Source organism: Tauraco erythrolophus, chromosome Z (genome assembly GCF_009769465.1).
Source record: "Tauraco erythrolophus isolate bTauEry1 chromosome Z, bTauEry1.pri, whole genome shotgun sequence".
Lineage (NCBI taxonomy): Eukaryota > Metazoa > Chordata > Aves > Musophagiformes > Musophagidae > Tauraco > Tauraco erythrolophus.
The window spans coordinates 11,197,163-11,217,430 of NC_141496.1; the positions used below are offsets into that span (position 1 = coordinate 11,197,163).

The 20,268-nt window shown below is 54.0% G+C and overlaps 2 protein-coding genes across 2 annotated transcripts in view; one reads left to right on the forward strand and one right to left on the reverse strand.

Moving 5' to 3' along the window:
• Positions 1–15,656, forward strand: part of DNAI1 (dynein axonemal intermediate chain 1) — a 174,537-nt gene extending 158,881 nt beyond the window's left edge. The window contains exon 21 of the mRNA XM_086629225.1: positions 15,552–15,656. Within this exon, the coding sequence (XP_086485351.1) occupies positions 15,552–15,656 (105 nt within the window). The remainder of the gene's footprint in view (positions 1–15,551) is intronic.
• Positions 15,657–18,186: 2,530 nt separating this feature from the next.
• Positions 18,187–18,372, reverse strand: ENHO (energy homeostasis associated). The gene has a single exon (XM_009989002.1). The coding sequence runs from the start codon at positions 18,370–18,372 to the stop codon at positions 18,187–18,189; it is 186 nt and encodes a 61-aa protein (XP_009987304.1).
• Between the last annotated feature and the right edge of the window lie 1,896 nt (positions 18,373–20,268).

Below are 20,268 nucleotides of genomic sequence, written 5' to 3' on the forward strand. Positions count from 1 at the left end.
ATGTCCGATATACGGTTAAGAGAACATTTGCTTAGAAATGCTGTCTGCAATAAAAATACAGCAACAGAGTAGGGTAGAGCTGCAAAATTCATCCTTCCGTTTATGTTTGGTGGTGAAGAGCATCCTATGATCACAGAGCTGTAAGCACATTCAGGTTGAAAGGGATGTTGGGAGGTTTTAGTCCAACCTCCAGCTCAAAGCAGGGTCAGCCCTGAGATCAGACATGGTTACTTGGGACTTAGGCTTGTCTTGAAAACTTCCCAGGCTGGAAGTCCCACCACCTCTCTAGAGCCTTGTTCCAGTGGCTGACTGTCACTGTGGAGAAAAATTTCCTTATGTCACGTTGGAGGATTCCCAGTTTCAGTTTATGGCTGTTGTGTCTCATTCTCCTGCTGCATGCCCTGTAAAGAGGCTGGCTCTGTCTTCTTCATATCCTCCTCTTCATTGCTAGCAGGTTCCTGTTAGGCCACCCAAAAATATCTCTTGTCCAGGCTGAACAAGCCCAGTTTCCTTAGAGTCTCCCTTAGTTCTCCAGCTCCCAGCCATCTTGGTAGCAGGCTCTGCTGGATGTGACCTGTGGACATCTGAGTTCAGTGCTTGAACTACCTTCTGCCTCTCTTTTCACAGATGAAATTAGAACCCTCCTCTCCATTAGCTGAAAGTGAAGACTTTTTGAAGTCTGTTTTTCATCACGAGGGGCAGAGAACAGAAGCACTGAGCCAGCACAGCTGTCATCTCCTTATTTCTTTCCTCCCTGGAAAGTGCCTTTCCTTTTTTTCCAGTCACTGAGGATGTGGCACCACATAGCATCAGGGACGGGAGGTGAGAGAGGTTCACTCTCTTCACTTCCTCCCACCTCCCAAAGCTTCTGTCATTAGCACTCACCTAGTGTTTCTTAATTAGCACTTTCTGGCTTGGAGCTGCCTGCCTGCATTGCAGCCTTCTGGAGAAAATCTGCTGAAGCTTTATCTATTGTATAATAGGAAATATTGAATGCTTGGTCTTCTTACTAGACTGATGGCCATTCTTATGCCATAGCATTACACAGGGCTTGAGCGTGGTTCTCACCCTCAGCCTCTGCAGCCATCCTTGGCTTTACCTCTCTCTCCTGAGGGAACCTTCTCCTGTAGTTGCCTTTCTTCAGACTGTTGATGCCAATGCACATGACAAGTGCATGGCTGAGTTAAGCCAGGAGATTACAAAGGTTACACCAGAAGTGGGAAGTGTACCAGGCTGAAAAATCACCTGAAAACAACAGTTATCAGCGGGACAAGTGGGATGATATCTCAAAACAGTCTGCAGATTTATTTGAGGGGGTTGGTTGGTGTCCTCACTGGCCTTTCAAGTTTCCCATTCATTTCTTGGATGATCTAGCAGAGAGTCCATTTATAAAGTCTTGAGAGGGCCTGGTAGCACGGAGGGTCACAAGGACTTTGACTGTGCATCAGATCTCCAAATGACATTGGTGAGATGGACTGAAATCAAGGAGGTGAATTCAGTGAAGACCTTTACAAAGGACCAAAAACATTTGCCAGGGCTGGCCTCAGCTGTACTTGATCCTGCTTCCATGCAGAGCCCAGACCAAGTTCCTACAGGCCAAGGACTCAGAATTACAGTGGTCAGCTCAATGCGGTTGGTAATCTCATGCCTGCAAAGTGGTGTGATTTCAAGGAGGAGCGAGGTGAGAGTTTGGCTCGTGTTGTGTTCACCACAATAACATCCGAGCCGCAGATGGTCACGTAGGAGATGTTGCGTTTGTCTATGGTTAAATCAGAGGTTGCTGGAATAAATCAGCTCTGTTATAGGTTCTCTGCTGCTCTTGCTGGATTTCTGGCTCATTTGCAGATGGTTGCTGGGGAAGTTAAATTACGAACAATAACCATTCACAATGATCCAGGCTTTTTAAGGATTTCACAGGCTAGGAAGAGGCTGACGCTATTTCCCCAGTTACTTTGTTCTCACCTTTGGAGCAATTGCAGCCCTCACTTAGGGATTTTATGCATCTTTATGGCAAATAGCGTGTTAATGAAAGTATAATTACTAGAATTAAATTTGGATTTAATTTTCTGAGCACAAGTACTCCTTTCTGTCTTCCTTTTGTTTCCTGCTTGGTTGCCGGCTGTGAAAACATCTCCTTTCAGGATTGTTATTGATGCTGAGGCACTTGCACAGTGCCAAGCATGCAGTGGCACCATGGGTTCATTCCCTGCTGGGCTGCATTTCAGCCAGCTCTCAAATGATGCTGAGCACTCCCTCGCAGTGAGGAGGAAGAGCATGATCAGCAAAGTGCCTGGAAAAACCACCATGTCTTGGTGTTTGTGATGGCTGCATCTCACAGCTCTACTCGCAGGATCCATATGGTTAACTGTTTTGTGGGATATAGGTGGGTGCTGTGACTTTATTTCTACAAAGCAATTGCATCCACCATTACTCTAGGTTGGTTTAGGCATCTCCTCAGCACTGGTAGATAAGAATAGCTTTAGTTATCGTCTTGAGGCCTCTCAAAACATCACCAGGTTCTTGTTCAGCCTTTATTGCTTCCTCACAGACCTGAAGCCTGGCAACACATCTGGGCCTCAGGGAGCTCCACACCCTGGCGTGATACCAGGAAAATCCATGGTATCATAGATCAGAACAGAAATAGGAGAGCCTGGGAAGACGTGACCCTTCCTGAGATGATGATATGGCTATGCTGGGGGAATCTACAGCCAGAACTGGTATCCAGATGTTGCAAGATCTCTGCCACCTCCACCCAATAGATATCTCCTCCAAGGGCCCTCTAGGACAAATGCTGGCTGTTTGGCTGGCAGCATTCCCCCAGCATTTCCCTCTGTCCCAGCTCCAGCCACACAAAGAGCAAGGTGAGGATTGGGCCATGTTTGCTGATGTGTTGAGGCTTTCAGCCTCAGTGAGGTCACAGGCTTTGTATCACTGTTCTTTTAATGTGGTGGATCTGTCCACTTAGTGCATCAGCTTCAGTTAACCTCTGATAACAGGATCCTTCTAGACCTTAAATCTGGCAGTTAATTGTCAGATAGTTGCTGCTGCCAGCTTGGCCGCTCTCTTGCTGAAGCTGTCGGCTGCTGTTTAACCTTGTTCTATCTTTGGTACTAGTGAGACTTGCCGAGCAATGGAGAAATTACCTTGGGAAGTGCTTACCTTAAGGACCTTAATGACTTTTACATTATTTTCTTCACAGCCTGCCTCTGTTTTGCAATATTCTGTTGCAAAGAAGCTCCATTAGTTTCAGCAGCCAGCTGAGCAGATGGGTTTAACTGGTCTATGGCACTGAAGTAATTACATTTTGGTACAACAGAGGCACAGCAGTGAACTTGTAAAATTAATTCAGGTGCAGCATCCTGGTCAGTGACTCAAAGCAAAGAGCAGTTTAGGACGGCCATCCTGTCCACACTGTCACTGTGCTGTTGGCAGCGTGAACAATCCTAGTGTGATGGGTTGATGTAAAGGAGTTCTGGTGGCAGGAGAGGAGATTTGCTCCCTGTGACTTCCCTGGTTTTGGAACTGGGTCAGACCCGGTCTGGCCACCAGATCAGACTCCCATCCCCCTTGGGGTTGAGCCAATCGGCGCCTCTGCGAATTGCCTTTTTTAAGTTGGGACAAAGGAACCAGAAAAGGTGCTTTGCCAGGAGTGAGGAGAGAAAGGAGGAGGGCACTGCCCCCGCTCCCTGGCTGCCAGGGTGCCCACTGGGCCGAGTTCACCCAGAGAGGACTGAGATCTGAGAGAAGCGGCCACACAGACACCAGGTCAGTGAAGATGGAACGGGACGAGGTGTGCCGGAGCTGAGTTTCCCCTGCAACCGGTGGTGAGACAGCAGCGGCCCCCTGTAGCCAGGATGGATTTGGTGGGGCAGAGACCCACTCGCAGCCTGTGGAGAAGCCACGTCGGAGAAGAGATGCCTGGTCCTGAGGATGGTCATGGAGCATGGGACGCACAACAAGGTAGAGAGGCATCTAAAGTCTGTGTGACGACCAACGCCAGAGCGAGTGGCAACAGCTCCCTAAGAATCCAAGACTGTGGTAAAGCCCACACTGGAGCAATCCGATGGGGAAGGATTGCATCCTGCAAGTAGGACTCACGCTGGAGAAGTCTGTGGATTTTCCTTGTGAGTAGGAGATCCACTGGAGCAAGGGAAAAAGGGTGTAAGGACTCCTTCTCCTTTAAGGAAAGGAGCAACACTAATGACGTGGGATGAACTGACCTGCACTCCCCCATTCCCTGTGCCCCTGTGCTGCCGGGGGACGAGGTAGAGCCGGGAAGAAAAGGAAAGGTGGGGGGGTGTGTTTTTTAAGATCTGGCTTTGTTTCTTTTTATCCTTTCAAGTAACTGTTAATAAATTGTTTTGCTTTATTCCCAAGCCAAGTCTGTTTTGCCCGGGACCATGGTTGGTGGGTGCTCCTTCTCTGTTCTTGTCTCAACCCGCAGTCCTTTTATTACATTTTTCCCCTCTCCACTTCAGTGGGGAAGAAGTGAGAGAGCGGCTGTGTGGAATTTAGTTGCCGGATCAGCCTAAACCACAATAACTAGGAATATGTCCCTCTGGTGTCCATAGATGATGTTGGATGGCCTTTTTCCATGGCCAGTTCCTTCTTCAGATACATATTAGCATCAGAGAGATTGATTACTGCTCGCATCTCTCTTCTGCTTCTGTTATAGTTAAAACAGCAATATATGCACGAAGCAATTAGATTTTAGTAATGCTTTTTTCTAAACAGGATGTCAAGGAGCTTAGTACAAAGACTTGGGCTGGAGCCAGATCAGCATCCTAAGACTGAATTGTCATTAAAATTACTGCCTCCTGCCTGGACAGCTTACCCGAACACAGGCTCTAGATCTGCTTTTCAGCTGGGGTTCACCCCATCTTTGTCTGCAGACAGGACCCAGGAGAACTCGTGTTTCTGGGTGGCAGGGCCAGAGCGAGACATTGGTAGGGACAGGTCACTGGTGCATGTAGAATCTGGCTCCGCTAGTGGGACAGGAGAATACCAACCCCAGCCTCGCCACTGTCCTTGTCACTGCATGATGAGCAGCTAATATTCATGTCTGTCCTGGGCTGCTTCCAACAGAGCAGTTGTTGGTCAGGTCAGGGTTTTCTTCAGGGCAGATCTCATCTCTGGAAGTGTCTCCTAGAAGGAAGCAAGATGCCTCACTGGTGCCCATGCCTCCAGGGAGAACTCCCTGAGCTGCCTCCCAGCACATCACTGACTTTCTCCTGCATTATTTTATCCTGTCTGCTTCTGGCTGATAGGCAGTCCTTGGGAGCTGCATTTGCAGTTAAGCGAGAATGAATCCCATTCTTCTCTGTACAGCTCTCACTCAGACCCTTATGGGCAGTCCAGTGTCGTTGGGTCGCTGTGAACATGAGCAGGGAGTGTGTAATACAACCTTGACATCACTGTGGGCTGTGTGAGCTCAGAGAGATGTCCCAGCAGGCAGCTACAAGCATCCTCCACCAAGCAGCACTGTGTCAAGCCCATCTTCTGGAGAGGACTGGCACCAGCAAAGCTGCTAACCAGGAGCTCCCAGGGCAAAGAAACACTGCAGTGGTCTACCACTGAGCCTTGTCTGTCTCTGGGGCAGGAAGGGATTTCTCAGCTGCAGTAACAGAGTTGAATCCTGGGGAAGAGCAACAGCTTTAGCTGCAGCATTTCCCATGCTCATCCTGTGTCCAGCTTCTGGCTGACCCCTTTTAAGCCCTGATTTGCATGCTGCAGCATAACTGAGTCCTGGCTGATGCGATTTAGCGTGACGTCCCACATAGTCCAGACTAATAGTGTATCTGGTTTCCAGGCCTGGAAGTGTTTGTGCGGCATTTATCATTTTCCTGGCCATTTCCTGTGCAGGAGGTGGACAGAAACTGTGCAAGTCATTTAATTTGTGACACGATCTGAAATAGACAGGATGCACTTCAATGAGGGTAGGGGCAAAACAGGAGGAGAGGGAAAGGAGATGGGAATAATCAACCAAGGAGGTGAAGAGAAGAAGATCTCACTTGCCAGCAGTGCCCTGCCATAGCAGAGGTGTTGTACTGGAGTTCATGGGCAAAAGAACGGTGAGCAGGACACGTGAGCTGATCCTGCTGCACTGCTTAGCAGTACAAAGGCCTCAGCTCCAGTTTGGGATATTGGACTTGAAGGATGTGAGAAGCAGAAAAGCAGCAAGGACAATGTGGCCAGTCACAAGGCTAGAAGCAGGGAGATGCAGAGATGTGCACCTCTGAAGAGGTTCTGGGCTGGCAGAGTGAGGAAGGCAACACTCTGAGATTACAAGATGGCAGCAAAAGGCTTAGCGAAAGGGTTTCAGTGGGTGCGAGAGGGACTTGCTGGCAGTCCTCACCACGGCATGGGTTGGCAGCATTGTCCCTGGGGGTTTTCAAAAGAAATGGCCATGCAGGTGATGGGAGCAGAGTGTGACAATCCACCGCTCGGGGCACATTGTGCTGGGCACCCCAAGGACTGGGTCAAGTGCTGGACAAGCATCTGTCAGAAGAAATTTAAAAGTAGCTGCTCCCACCATGGACTGGGAGTGACTAGTGAACTAACCTCTCCTAGCTGTGCTCCAGGTGATCCTGTGATTTAAATGAAACCTACACACGAGAATGTCTTGTCGAGACGATACAATTGTTCACGCAGTTGAAATATCTAGTGCTATTTCTGGAGCGTCCATGAGTTAAAGTGCAGTCATGGAGAGCAGGAGAGAGGGAGACAGCACTACGACCTGACGTTGAATTGCAGACTGAGCTCCTTCAGTAGGCAGAACAGTATCAATTTTAATACATCTTTCATGCCATTGGCATTTAATGTTATTAAATATGGGGCATCTGAGAGTGAAGACATTTATTTTCACTTCTATTTATAGCAAAACTCAGTTTCCAGTGTACTTGTATTTCTCCAGAGTGAAGTATGTTCACACACTCTCATGTTAGTAGAAGATAAAAATATACTTCCTATGTAAACATTTTTATGAGTTGTATTAAAAACCTGGCATGACAAAAGCTTTAAAGAAAGTGCAGTGTTAAGAGAGAAACAGTAGCTGGACCTTCTTAAGACAGTTTTAAAGGTGATCGCAGGGGACAGGTATGGTAACGCTGGTGGCCAGAGAAAGAGGTATTGGAAAAAACGCATCTTTTTACAATGTACTGTTCTTAAAACTGCAAATGATGTCTCACGAGATGCTATGCTCTGTGAGATAACAGCAGTACCAAAGTATTGCAGGAGCTGCGTATTCACATACATATTTGGTTGCTTTTATTAAACTCTGATCCGTAACAGCTTACTGAGTTGTCATGCAAGAAAGCTAAAGAAAAGCTGAAGTAAGAGATGGTGAGTGATAAAGAAATGTTGCCGGGTGGCTGATGGTGCTACCTGCCAGCTGGCATCAAGGGCTGTGACTTAAGACTGCCAGGGTCCCTGTGCCCTGCAGGGCATCTCCTTGATTTTGTCCCTTTGGATGGGTTTGACGTACGTGCCCAGGGGTGCTGGGTCTGCCCGAGCCTCTTGCTGCAGTTGTGGCTTCTTGTGGTAGGAACAAGAGCTAGGGAAGCCTGGACATCTTTAGGGTTGATTAGGTTACATGTGGTTTAGTGTCTGGGTTTCACTGGAACCACAGCAATGTTTGGAGTCGAGCTAGAAGCCAAGGTATCACCTGTCTAGTGATTTGTATGGACAATCTCAACTAAAACCTGCTTCTCACTTCCTTCCTCTCCCACCGCTTGGGTTTAAGGGATCCCGCAGCTAAAACACTGGGCACTAATGCCCCCATCAACCTTTCCATCCGATGTCGTTGTAACACACGGCACGTGGGCAGGCTTTGGGTAACAGAGCTTCCCAGTGAGCAGTGCTAAGAGCTAATTAAAGTAATCCATCTCATCCAGGAGAGCTGGACAGAACTGCAGAAGGTCTGAACGCAGCAGGACTGGATCCAGGGTTTGAGGGCGATGTGGGATGCACTGCCTGACCCCGGGGAAGTCAAGGAAAGGACATCTCATCCCTCTGTCCTTATCCCAACGGTGGTTTGCACCACCAGGACACGCTGAGCTGGAGGCAAAAGCTTTTCGGCTTTTTACTCCACTCCAACACTTTTACGAAGCCTCTATGGGTCAGGGGAGGGTAATTATCTTGCACACTGAGCACGCAATGATTTTTCTCAGTGGTTAGCACTGTGAACTGAAAATATGACTGAAAATCTTTTCCATGCACCTTGTGAGGAGTTTTATCATCTCACCAGGTTGCTCCGTTCGAGGCAACTGCTATTGGCTTGTCTCAGTGACTGAAGGTAACGATGCCCGAAAGCAAAGCTGTTCTTCATCACACACACTGCTCAGCAAAATTATGCAACCAAATTGTCCTAAGGGCTGCCAAAAGCCAGTGTGACCTCCTGAAGGAGCAGAAGCCCTATTGCTGAGGGCAGAGTTAAGGATATTTGCTCATTTGGCCTGTTTCAGACCATAATGTCTTTGGATGACTTTAAAATTTATCCTTCAATTTAAAGATTTTTTTTTTGGTGATATGTGAACTGAGGATCATGAGCACATCCCTGTTTTGAATCTCTAAGAGTCAGATACAGAAAAGGCAGAAGACCAACTGTTTTAGATGGTTTTGGTGGGTTTCTGCAGCTGATGCTGGAGTAAGTTCAGAAGGAGTTCATCAGTCATTGTAATGCCCGGTTCAGAGGAGCTGTGAGGACTGCCACGGGCCCTGTCTGTGCTCAGCTTGGCCTTGCTCACTGAAGTTTTCATGCATGGTTGCAAAATGTGGTCTTCTTATGGCTATATTTAGGTGCCTAAATTAGTGGTGTGTAAGAGATGTTGCTTGTGGCTCTGGAGTTAGCAAGAACAGGGAACGTTCATCGTGGCTGGGAGCCAAATCACTTTGTCAGTGGCCCAAGCAGAAGAGCCTGGTGCTGAGCCTTTCTTAGCCCTCAGATGAGCCTGGTCTTGCCTATCCTGCACCCTGCAGTGCCCATCAGCACCCTTCTCATGCTCCCCTGCACCCAGGGCCAGTGAGGCCAGGCTCCACACCGTGGTCGCTCTGAGGTGGGCTAAGCAGTTTGACAGCTTCCTGTGCTCAGCCAGGGTATACAGCTGGATTAGGCCAGCTAGCAAGTGCTTCCAGAGGGCACTGCCGATGCTTCATTAAATCCTGTTAGCACAACTTGCCACAACATGCTTTGAAGGCTCGCTGTTTAGTATTTCCTGAGCTCCTTGCTGAGGGTCAGTAGAGATCACACCATGGCTCTGATCAGCAGGAAAGCAAAAGCCAAACTCCTCCAGGTTTTGCCAGAGGCTGCTGAAACCCATGGGGAAGGGTTTGGCTCCTTCTGTATGCACGTCTTCTGCTTGGCCAGAGAACACTGCGAGGGGCTAGGGCAAGGGTGTGAGGTCCCAGACAACCTCTGGCAGAGCACACGCCGAGCTGTGGTGACGGCTGTCATCCCTGATGGCCACGGATGAGGGTCTGACCTTGCTATTAGCTCTCAGCTGCTGTGGAGCCCATCCTTTCCATCAAATGCGTTCATCTCTGAGACCCCCAACACAAGAAGGACATGGAGCTGTTGGAGTGGGTCCAGAGGAGGGCCACAAAGATGATCCGAGGGCTGGAGCACCTCTCCTCTGAGGTGAGGCTGAGAGAGTTGGGGTTGTTCAGCCTGGAGAAGAGAAGGCTCCAGGGAGACCTTCCAGCAGCCTTCCAGTACCTAAAGGAAGCCTAAAAGAAAGCTGGAGAGGGACTTTTTACAAGGGCGTGTAGTGATAGGACAAGGGGCAATGGCTTTAAACTGAAAGAGGGGAGATTTAGATTAGATCTAAGAAAGAAATTCTTCGCTCTGAGGGTGGTGAGGCACTGGGACAGGTCGCCCAGAGAACCTGTGAATGCCCCATCCCTGGAAGTGTTCAGGGCCAGGCTGGATGAGGGTTTGAGCAACCAGCACTATTGGAAGGTGTCCCTGCCTGTGGCAGGGGAGTTGGAACTTGGATCTTGAAGGTCCCTTCCAACCCAAACCATTCTATGATTCTATAAATGATCTCTTCCCTCTCTCATGGTTCTTTGTAAACCAGCCAGCCCTGTGCCATGCTGCAGGTGAGTACCCACCATTTAGATACAGGTGACCCCTGCTCACATCCCTGAGTGTCACCCAATTCCTTCTGGGTTATTCCCAGTGATAATCCAAGCCCCTTCAAGGTCTGATCCAGTTTTGTTTGCACCTCCTGCCTGGCAGGTATCGCTGATCTTTGCTCCCACACCTTTACTAGCAGATGTGTGCTGCTGAGCCACAGGCTGGTTCCAGCACTGTGTCTGTGCCAGTTCCAGTGGCTTCACTGGGGTCTTCCAGCAAGCAAGAGCAGGTCATCTGGGGCCACAAGACCTGTCTTCCCTGCTGTGCCTTGGCACGGTCTCGTGCAGATGCTAGCAGAAATCTCTGAGTCAAATATGTGAGCTGGAGCGTAGAGAGTGCTTGCCCTGAACAGAACAGGTTTTAGTTGAAGCTGGAGGGACGAACATCTTTGGGGCAGGTGATCCTGCATGGTTGCTGATGCCTGAACAACCGAGCCATCCCCTGGGCTTTTCTGCTGGTTTCATTCCCTGCAAGCAGAACATTTCCTGCGTCATTTATTTCCAAACAGTAGCAAAATAAACCTAAATCCTTATCTCCAGTCTGTCAGCTAATCCTTCTGTGGGCCAGGAGCAATGCTGTCAGATCGGGCTGCGAGCGTGACTCGAGGCTCTCCGTGGTTGTAAGCACGTTGCTGCTGTGTGTAAATGGACTTCTTGCAAGCCCAAAAGTCATCCTGGCACAGCTCAGCGTAACTCCAGCTTCACCTGCTATACAACAGCATCGGGGTTGCCATAGGACCATGACAGTGTAGGTTTTTGAAGGCTTCAGGACTGCAGGTCGTATCACGCTCCCATTGACGCGTGTTTGGTTGGTGGCCCAGAGAGCCAACGATGAAAATCTTGCTGTGTTCATGAAGGAGTTTGGATTTCCTTGGTCTTCCCAACAGAAATGCTCCAGAGAAGTCTTTTATTTGCTTTCACTGATTGATTTCACTGGACCCATCTCTGGCATGTTGTGCAGATGGAGGAGCCCTTACCCTGGTGGTGTCACCTTGACCTACCTCTCAGTCTCCTCCAGAAGCGGCGTACCTCCGAAGTCCTTGTAGGCTGTGTTCCCCTTCCCACTGAGGGTAATAAGGATAGGAGTTTTGGGCAGCCCCATTGGTGGCTTGGATCTTCTCACCACCTTCAAAATCATTCTGTAAAAGCTTAAACTCTTTACGCATAGGAAGCTGGTGTCCTAGTTCACTGGGCTGCTTTGTAAAGTGGCCTGATCCTGTCCCAGCATGGTTATGCCCAGAATCCCATCCTGTCAGGAATGTCAGAGGCTGGGACTATCAGTGTCATGACAACAGCAGGGCAGAGCCAGGCTTGTGCGCCTTGGCCAGGACTCAGCAGCGGGAAGAGTCTCCTCTGCTCCCGGGGAAGTTATGGGGACTTTTCTATTTATGTTCGTGGCAGCATGGTTAACTTCCTGACTACTTTAAAACATAAACATGTTTTGCTTTGTTTAATCAGAACCTTACAGCAGATGTTTTACGATTATTCCACCAATGGGAAAAAAAAAATGATGCTGAAAAGTGTCAGCATCGTGGCTTTTATGGGAGAGTTTTATTGGCAGTTTACTGTTCAGCAAGGGAATGAAGGCATCAGCCAAGACGCAGGGAATCCAGTTTAAATGACTCCCATATACTGGATGTAGAGTTCAGTATGTGCCAGCGTGGGAAGGGCTGGGGCTGGGGATCCCAGGGTGATGGATCTGGGGTCTTCAAATAGCCAGTCTTTGTCCTCATCCTCATATTCATCCTTGTCCTCATCCTTGTCCTCGCCCTGCCCTCACCCCCGGCACTACACTTCAGTCATCTTCACCTACCTCTTTCTTTGCTTCTGAGGTCAATACTCCCCTTTGGGCCTGAGAGGACCAACAAGGGTCCTGCAGCAGTTGTGCCTGCACTGCCAATAAAGCCAGGAGCCCAGTGCCTCATTTTCCCTGCCTGGAGAGCCAGAGCGGAGCCCAGGCACAAGGCAAAGGGAGGGTGAGGGCAATGGTGGACTTGGCAATGAACATAGCAGCATGGAGACATGTAGGGGGTCTCCTCCCCATCTCACCTCCCAGGAGTCAAGCCCCGTCAGTGGGCCAGAGTCCATGCCCATGCCCACGCCCAGCCTTTTCTGCCCCTGCAATGAGCTCTCCTGACATATCCTTCATCACCGTTTCACCCAAGACATTTGCTCTCCTGCTGGGAACCGTTAATGATAAAATCAATGCAAACGCTTCTGTGAGCAGCTCTGGTACCCGTTCAATGAGCTCCTTGGGGACAGACCTCCCATATAAGCTCAGCTCTGCATCTGTCAGCTTCACGGGGAGAAATGCTCTGCCCTGGCTCCCTTTCAACTCCTGATGAGCCCCATGGATCCAATCTAAGCAGGGATGCAGGCAGAGGATGGGCTCAGCTACATGCCCAGTGGCAGAGGCCCATGAATGCCCTTTCCACCTGTCCTCAGCATTCATTGGAAGGGAGTGCCCGTCAGCAGCCGCACGTGGACGTGGTGCTTCCTCACCTCACACGAGTGCACGCTCCAGGAAATTGCAACAGCTCTGCTCCAAGAAGGGCTGCTCCTGGGAGACCTGATGCAGGTGAAGCTCCTGGATTTGTAGGAAGCTGCCATGTGCATCCAAGCGGATGCCTTGGTGCCACGGTGGTTCCATCAGCCAGTCTGCAGTGGCCCAGCCAGCTCAAATGCACAGCCGCCCCAGGAAAAGCAGATGGAGCAATAAAGGGAAACTTTCCATTCCAGTGCCCCCGAAAGGACATTATAATTTTCCTTCCCTGTGTCATCCTGCTTGCCTGGTTATGTGGCGTTAAATTAGGGCTCTGGTTCGGTTACGGCTCATTACAGGCTTACGTGTGGCTTTGTTGCAGCTTGCTCAGAAGCACCAAAGGAGCTGAGCTAGTGTGAAAGTCAAGGTTTTAGGGACAGCCTGGTGACTAGGAGCTGAGCCTTGCCTGTGGCTGGTGACTTCAGCAAGGCTCAGACACGGTCCCATGGACCTGGAAGACATCTGTCAGGTACTCTCCCTGACTCTTCCAGTGGGGAGAACAAAGGGCTTGGGATGGAGGTAGGTCAATGGCAGATGGCTTCAGCATCTCCTTTTCCTGGATGATGAAAGCAGTTGCCCCTTTAGCCTGTCCCAAGGATCTGTGTATTGTGCTGCGTGTGACGCAGGGTGCCAAAGGGAGTGTTTTGAATGCCGTCAGACAGCAAAGCAGCTTTTCTGCAGAAATAGCTAAGTCCCGAAATACCCTGAGCAGCTGTGTTTATCCCAACGCTCTTGCTCAGAGAGATGCTCGGCTGTGACACGGACCGTTAGTACAAACATCGCTCCCAGTGCCTGCCCGGACCGGAGCCATGAAGGGCGTTGCTCACTTAGCAGCAGTAATACAAACCAGCACCATCCTGGCATGCAATCCATGGACTCTGTAAATAAAAACAACCCTGGCTCATCCCAGTGCTCAGGCAAGGAGCAGGGCTGTCTTCTCAGGAGAAGAGGTGTTTCCGTATGTCCCCTTTCGCAGCCCGCAGAGCTGCTTTCATCCCAGCCATGCCCTCCGGCAGCCAAGGAAACCCCTACTCTGTCGGAGTTGTGCTGGGCTGGGACAGGGAGCAGCTCAGGGATCCCCTGGGACTTCTTTCCCGGCAATCGCTGCCTTCAGTCACGCCCACATTTGCTAGAGAAATGTAGCAAGATCCCTGCAGCCCTTCAACTTTCTCTTTTGTGTCCCAGCGTTTTTTTCCAGCGCCAAAGGAAAGGTGCATGTTTGTAATTGCTGAACCCGGGTCCATTAGAGGAGCTGATTCAGCAGAAGAATTGATCTTTTCTAAGTGGGGAGAGAGGAAAGCAAGTGGCCTCTCTGCCCAAACCCCATGAGCTGTGCTGTCTTGGCCTCCCAAGAGTATTCCCATGCAGAGGCCACGCTTTGAAGATGCTAGGTGGAGCTGGCACACCAGTTCTCCATGGGCTGCCTCCAAGCCTGGTTGGTGATGTTCCCCCTTGCTGTGCCACTGTGTTGGGGACCTGCTGGCACCTCTCCTGAGCCTGCCTGTCAGACTGGGTACCAGCCCTCCTGCTTGCCCGTGGTTGCCATCTGCTTTCTGGGGTGCCCAGAGCCATGCTGGGCACAGAGGAGCTTCCCAGCCCAGAAGCAGGGACCTACCCCAAATCTAGAGGCAAGGCAAAAGCTGGCAGGCTGTTGAAGGGGAAGGCTGTGAACAGAAGGCAGCACTGAGCGACAGGATGCAGCAACTGGGGGGATGCTGCTTTGGAGGAACCCCACAGGGTAGATGACCAATTGCAGAAGGGCTTAGCGGGCTGAATGCAGGTTGGAAAATTCCTCTGCTGTAGTTGTGTCTGCCATGGTGCGTACCTGGAGATCCCAAACCTGGTTATCACTTTCCCAAAGCTCCCGAGTTCCAACAAGAGCAACCACTGATGCTGTAGCCCCACAGCGTGGGGTACACACTCTGCCTAAAGCATTGGGTGCCACTGGTACCCTTAGCAGGGACATCTCTCCCACCAGACCTGGAAGCTCCTGCTACTCCCAAGCAAGTGAGGACTGAACCAGACAGGCCTATTTCCCATGTGCTATGTGATTTCTCCCAAGATGCTGGAAGTTTGCTCTAGCACCCAGCGACGAAGTTGCTGGAGGGGTTGGGACAGGTGCTGGGGGACTGTGGGAAGGGCTTGTCCTCCTTGCCCATGCTGGGGCATGCATTGCGGGTGGCACAGCGGTGTGCAATGAGGCATAGGGCTGTCCCATGGGATGCTCAGGGTGTGCCCAGGGGCAGGAGAGCCTCAGTGAGGAGCTAACAGCCCACCTGGGAGACCTGACTCACTTCTCCTCCCAGGTTAGGGGCTCTCAGCACCCACCTGCCCTCCTGAAAAAAGCCATTTGGGTGCAAAAGGGCCAATACCCACTCCTGATGCTGCCTCTGCCCAGGAGCACTGGCATGGGACAGGCATGGTGGGACCATTCTGGAGAGCTTTGGATATCTGCATTGTGGTCACTGCCCTTGGAGTCATGCACGCCTGGACCTCCCTGGGATCTGCGAGAGAAGTGGGAAGGCTTAGAGGGCGGTTCAATCCCATGAGTCTGAGAAGGGCTGGGAAGAGAGAGGCAGAAAAGGGCTGGTGTTGCTGTGGATCAACAGATCCACTCCCAACCCCTTCCTTACCACCCTTCTCCAGCCCATGGAGTCTTTTACACATCTCATGGCACCTTTAGCTTAAAATACAGGGACAGGTAGATGTGTCCCCCTGTGGATCAGCCCTTGGCCAGGGCTGAGAGCTGGAACACAGCATCCCCAGCATCTCACTCTGTGCCAGATCTCACCCCCACCCAGCATCCCTCCGGCACTGGACTCCCCTGTCCCCACTGTCCTCCCTGCTCACAGCTCTGCCTCACTTGGTCTCTTTGCAGGAGAAGAAAGGCCAGGAGGTTAAGAAGGGCCCCGAGGTGGAAATCGCAAAGCTGGACAAGCTGCTTAACCTGGTGAGAGAGCCGGAGAGCAAGGCAGGGAAGTGAGCGGGGGGAACGATGGCTCTGCCAGGGCCCGCCAGCCGAACAAGCCCGGCTTTGATTAGCGGCTGCTTGGCATGCAGGGCACGGGCCCCGTGCCACCTGCTCTTTGCATAGCGGGAGCACTTCGCCTTCGTGCCCGGACAAATAAACAGAGATGCTGGGAAGGCTGCGGTGTGCAGTTGTCTCTGGGGTCAGGCAGACCTCACTGTGCTCGGTCTCACAGAGCCACACAGCCCTCAGCTCTTGCCCACCCTTGGCTGGGCTTGCACTGGGTAGAAGCCCCATGGAGGCCAGGTGAGGGCTGGTCCCACCAGCCCTAGGGAAACCTCAGGGCTGCAGCTTGATGATCCAGCCCATGTCACCTTAGCCGTACTGGCACTATCCCCAAGCCCAGCCAGTCCCACCGTGAGTAGTGGCCAGAGAGACTAATCCCCGAGCTGCAGCCCCACAGCCATTTGTGGAGTCAGACACGCATGGAGCCCTGGGTTTTGGGATGGCAACCTAAGCCAGAAGGTGGCTGGGGACCTGGCCTGAACCCCCATGGCTGTGGGAGAGGGATGTGCCATCACTCCAGACAGCACATCACAGCAGCTGCCAGCCACCAGCTTTGAGATGCTCACAGCTCTCGTCTCCCAGGGAGGTTTGGCATGGGACTCGGCCACCTCTGTCCAGCCAGCAGCTATGGGAATGGCTGGATGCTGGGGTTTGCAGAGCCTTCCCACCGCTCTAGTGCTTTGCGGCAGAGAGATTAGCTGCTACGTGGCTGCGGTGGCAGCAGGAGCCGTGGTGGCCTTGCCGCATGCTGATGAGCAGGGACGGGCTCTCACCGCTGGAGCCTTGTGCACAGCTGCCAGGACTGGGGACCAGAAGCACTTGTTCCACCAGGCAGGGGTGCTGACAAGTCTCCTCCATCTGCTCAGCTGGTCTGCATCCCTTGCAAGCGTCCCTGTAACTTAAGCCACAGCTTGCAAACTCCCTGGTGCCTCTAGCACTGGAGTTGGGGTCTGCTCTCTGCTGACAGCCACATGCTCCCAGCCCAGGCAGACATGCTGCAGGTATGAAACAGCCAGCCAGGTTTCTCACCCAGCTTTTAAAAGCCACAGATGGATGCAGACATGAGCCTTTCCTTGTCACCATCACCCAGTAAACCACCAGCAGTCCTGCAGGGACATCAGCCACCAGCCCTGGGGCAGCCGCTTCTCAGCCTTGTGGCCTCCCCCAGATTTTCCAGGCGCTGGGCAGAGCTCAGAGACACCACCTGGGTCCTACAATCAGTTTATTAGTCTAGTAAAAACACTGCTGCAAAGGGATGCATTAGCTACACCTGACATGGGGAAGAACCACGGGCTCTGCCAAGCCTGGCCAAGCCTGCGCAGGGACCCTTGCCAGCGTCCCTCCTGGCGCAGCCCAGCCCTCTGCCCCTTTATTGCAGCCGCAGTGCCAGCAGGGACCTTGGCTATTGCTCGGCTCTAGGATGCGTAGGGCAGAGCCCTCCAAAACCCACAGCACCTGCAGGCAGGGCGGGGAAGGATAGCTGCCAGGCTTGGGGACAAGCCAGACCACCAGCATCCCTCCCCACAGAGCTGCTGTGGTCCACAGGGAGCGACAGGGCTGGGAGACCCTTCACTGCTGTTCGGCCAAGCACCCTCATCTCTGTCCATGTCTCCCACCTACCCAGCAAAAAGCCATCTGAGGCTGCTCTCAGTGGGGATGGAGATGCCAACGAGGGCACGTCTGCTGCCTGTGGGTGGGTCAGACCCCACCGGCTGGCCTTGGCTGAGAGCAGGCATGAGGGCAGGCAGGGACACAAGCCCAGCGAGGAGGAGCACTGTTTGCCTGGCAGTGTTGGTGCCAATGCTGGAAAGGGTTGACAAACAGACCGGGGACAAACAGACAGACCATGCAGACCCTCTCATGGCTCATTAAACTGGCTGCTGGGGCAGACAGGTGCCAAATGCCTTCCTGAGGCTGGGCACACAGGAGACCTCAGGGCCACCCCCAAAGACACCCGGACCAGTAACATCCCACTCTGTTGATGGGTCCAGGGCTGCTGCAATTCCCCTGGGCGTATCCCACCATGGGACAGACAGCCTGCTGGGGAACAGGCACCTGTGCCAGCCCTGCTGCCTCTCCTCTCCAAGCCCCCGACTGTCCCTCTCAGGTCTGCGACATGGTAGCCACTGGCCAGGGCCCACAGCACCAGGGAGGAGCCCACAGGCTGTTCCCGAACATGGGGTGCGCTCGAGGGCAGGGGTTTCTCTGTGCTCGCTGGTCACCGAGACAGGCAGGATTGTCCCCACAGCACGTCCCTGGCTGCTGTCTCTCCATTCCCACTGCCACTGTGGGCATCCGCAGAGACTTCACACACCAAAACAACACAGGCAAAGGGCTGTGCACCGTATCACAGCCCCTGCGAGCAGCTCAGCATCCCCTCTGTTGTCTTCCTGCCCAGTCCAGCACCCCAGTCCAAGTGTGGTCATCCAGGCTGGTGCAATTCCTTCGGCACAGCCTAGTACCTGAATCCCCAAGCAGCTCAGGGCTGCAGCAGGTACTTCTCTTCATTCCTTGCTTCATCTGCGTCAGAAGCTGGGCTCTTCTTGGGGCACGAGGGGGTCCTGCAGGCCTTACAGAGGATGAGGAAGAGGACGAGGATGAGCAATGCAATGATACAGTTAAAAGAAATTGCCACAACTGCTCCGGTGGAGAGAGCAGCCCCCATCACCCCTATCCTGTGGGAAAAAGTGGGTCCCGCAGCTCGGCCCCACGCTTGGGATGCCAGTGCAGCGATCGAGCGCGCAGCCTTCACCCGCCGGCATTGGCAGGGGACAAAGGGGATGGCGGTGGTGCTGGTAGCGGGATGGGGCTGGGGCCAAGCAGGCAGCGGGATGGTGTTGCCCCGTCACAGTTTGGCTGCTCCCGGCTGCATCCTGGGCTTCACCACGCCACTGGGAAGGATCGATCAGTTTTCCCTAGGCTTCCCCTCCTCCGGCAGGGCAGTGAGGACACAGGGACCCCTCTCCTCCCTCCTGCACCTGGAAGTGAGAAAGTCAGCATCACCACCGGCATGAGGGGACAGGCTGCCCGAGCCCCTCAGGGCGGGCTGTGCAGGTCCTCATGAGCAGCGACCTCAGAGCCCAAGGGGCTCTGCTGGGATTTGGAGACTGCAGCAGCTCCCAGGTCAGCCGCTGTTTGGGGGTAACTTTCCAGTGCCCCACACCCCAGCTGTGCCCTCCATCCCCTGCAAGGGCCACCAAGCTGGAGGTGTCCCCAGCGTGAGACCCATTGCCTTACCCTGGCCCAAACCCCTACTCCCCGGGGCATCCCTGGGTGACTGGGTGCCCTTGTCCCAGCTCTCGTCTCCTCTTCCAACTTCCACCGGCTTTTCCTGCTGCCTGGACCCCACTGCGAGGTCTCGCAGCCCAAAATGGAAGGAGTGGCTGGGCGGGCAACAGGTGGGGGGCCGAGGCAGACCCTGCTTGGGAGGCCGGGCGGAGCCCCGGTTTCGGAAGTCCCGGTGCCTCTAATCTCCCGCCCCGCCGAGGAGCGGGACACGCGCGGAGCCCCCGGCCCGCAGCGAGGCACTGGGCAGCAACAGGTCCCGCCAGATCGGCCCTCCCGCCGTGGGACCCCGGCGTTACCTACCTGTCTCCGCTCCGCCCCGGCAACCGCCGGGACTCCGCTGGCGGCCGGGCGGCGCTGCCGGGGCCGGGTCCCGGTGCGGAGCGGGGTCCCGGCGCGGCGTCTCGGAGCGGAGTGGTGTGCCGGTGTGAGGCCGCGGTGCAGCGATCGCGGTGCGGAGCGGGGTGCCGGTGCGGAGCGGGGCCGCGGTGCCGGTGCGGACCCCGGGCGCGGTCCCGCCGCGGGCCGCCCGGTGGGTGCCGCAGCCCCGCGCGCTGCCCGCTCCCTCCCGCCGGCACCGGGGGGCGGGCCCAGGTGGCGCCCCGCCCCCGCCCCGCTCATTGGTGGCCGCTCCCCACTGGTCGTTCGCCATTGGGCGAGTTCTCGGCTCGGGGCCCGCCCCCTCGGCCGGCGCCCACGTGAGCAGCGCGAGGCGCCGCCAGGCAGCGCGCGCTCTGCCGGCCCAGCCTGGCCCTGCCGGTGCTGCCCGTGTTATCGGGCATCGCTGCCCGCCCTGCCCGTGTTACCGGGCACCCTGCCCGCCCGGCACGTCCTGCCCGTGTTACCGGGCACCCCTGACCTGACCCGCCCTGTCCACCCTGCCCGTGTTACCGGGCACCCCTGACCTGACCCGCCCTGCCCACCCTGCCCGTGTTACCGGGCACCCCTGACCTGACCCGCCCTGCCCGTCCTGCCCGCCCTGCCGGTGTTACCGGGCACGCCTGACCCGCCCTGCCCGTCCTGCCCGCGTTACCATGCACCCCTGCCCGGCCCGGCACGTCCTGACCGCCCTGCCCGTGTTACCGGGCACCCCTGCCCGCCCGGCACGTCCTGCCCACCCTGCCCGTGCTGTCGCTCCGTCCTGCCCGCCCTGCCGATCGGTCCTGCCCGCCCTGCCCGTGCTGCTGTGCTCGTCCGCCAGGGTGGCCCTGCCCTGCCCGTACTGCCTCTCCTGCCCCTGACGGTACTTCCCTGCCCGTGTGGCTCACGCTTGCCC

Coding starts and splice junctions, on each gene's coding strand:
- ENHO (XM_009989002.1), bottom strand. CDS start 18,372: ATGGGGGCTGCTCTCTCCACCGGAGCAGTTGTGGCAATTTCTTTTAAC.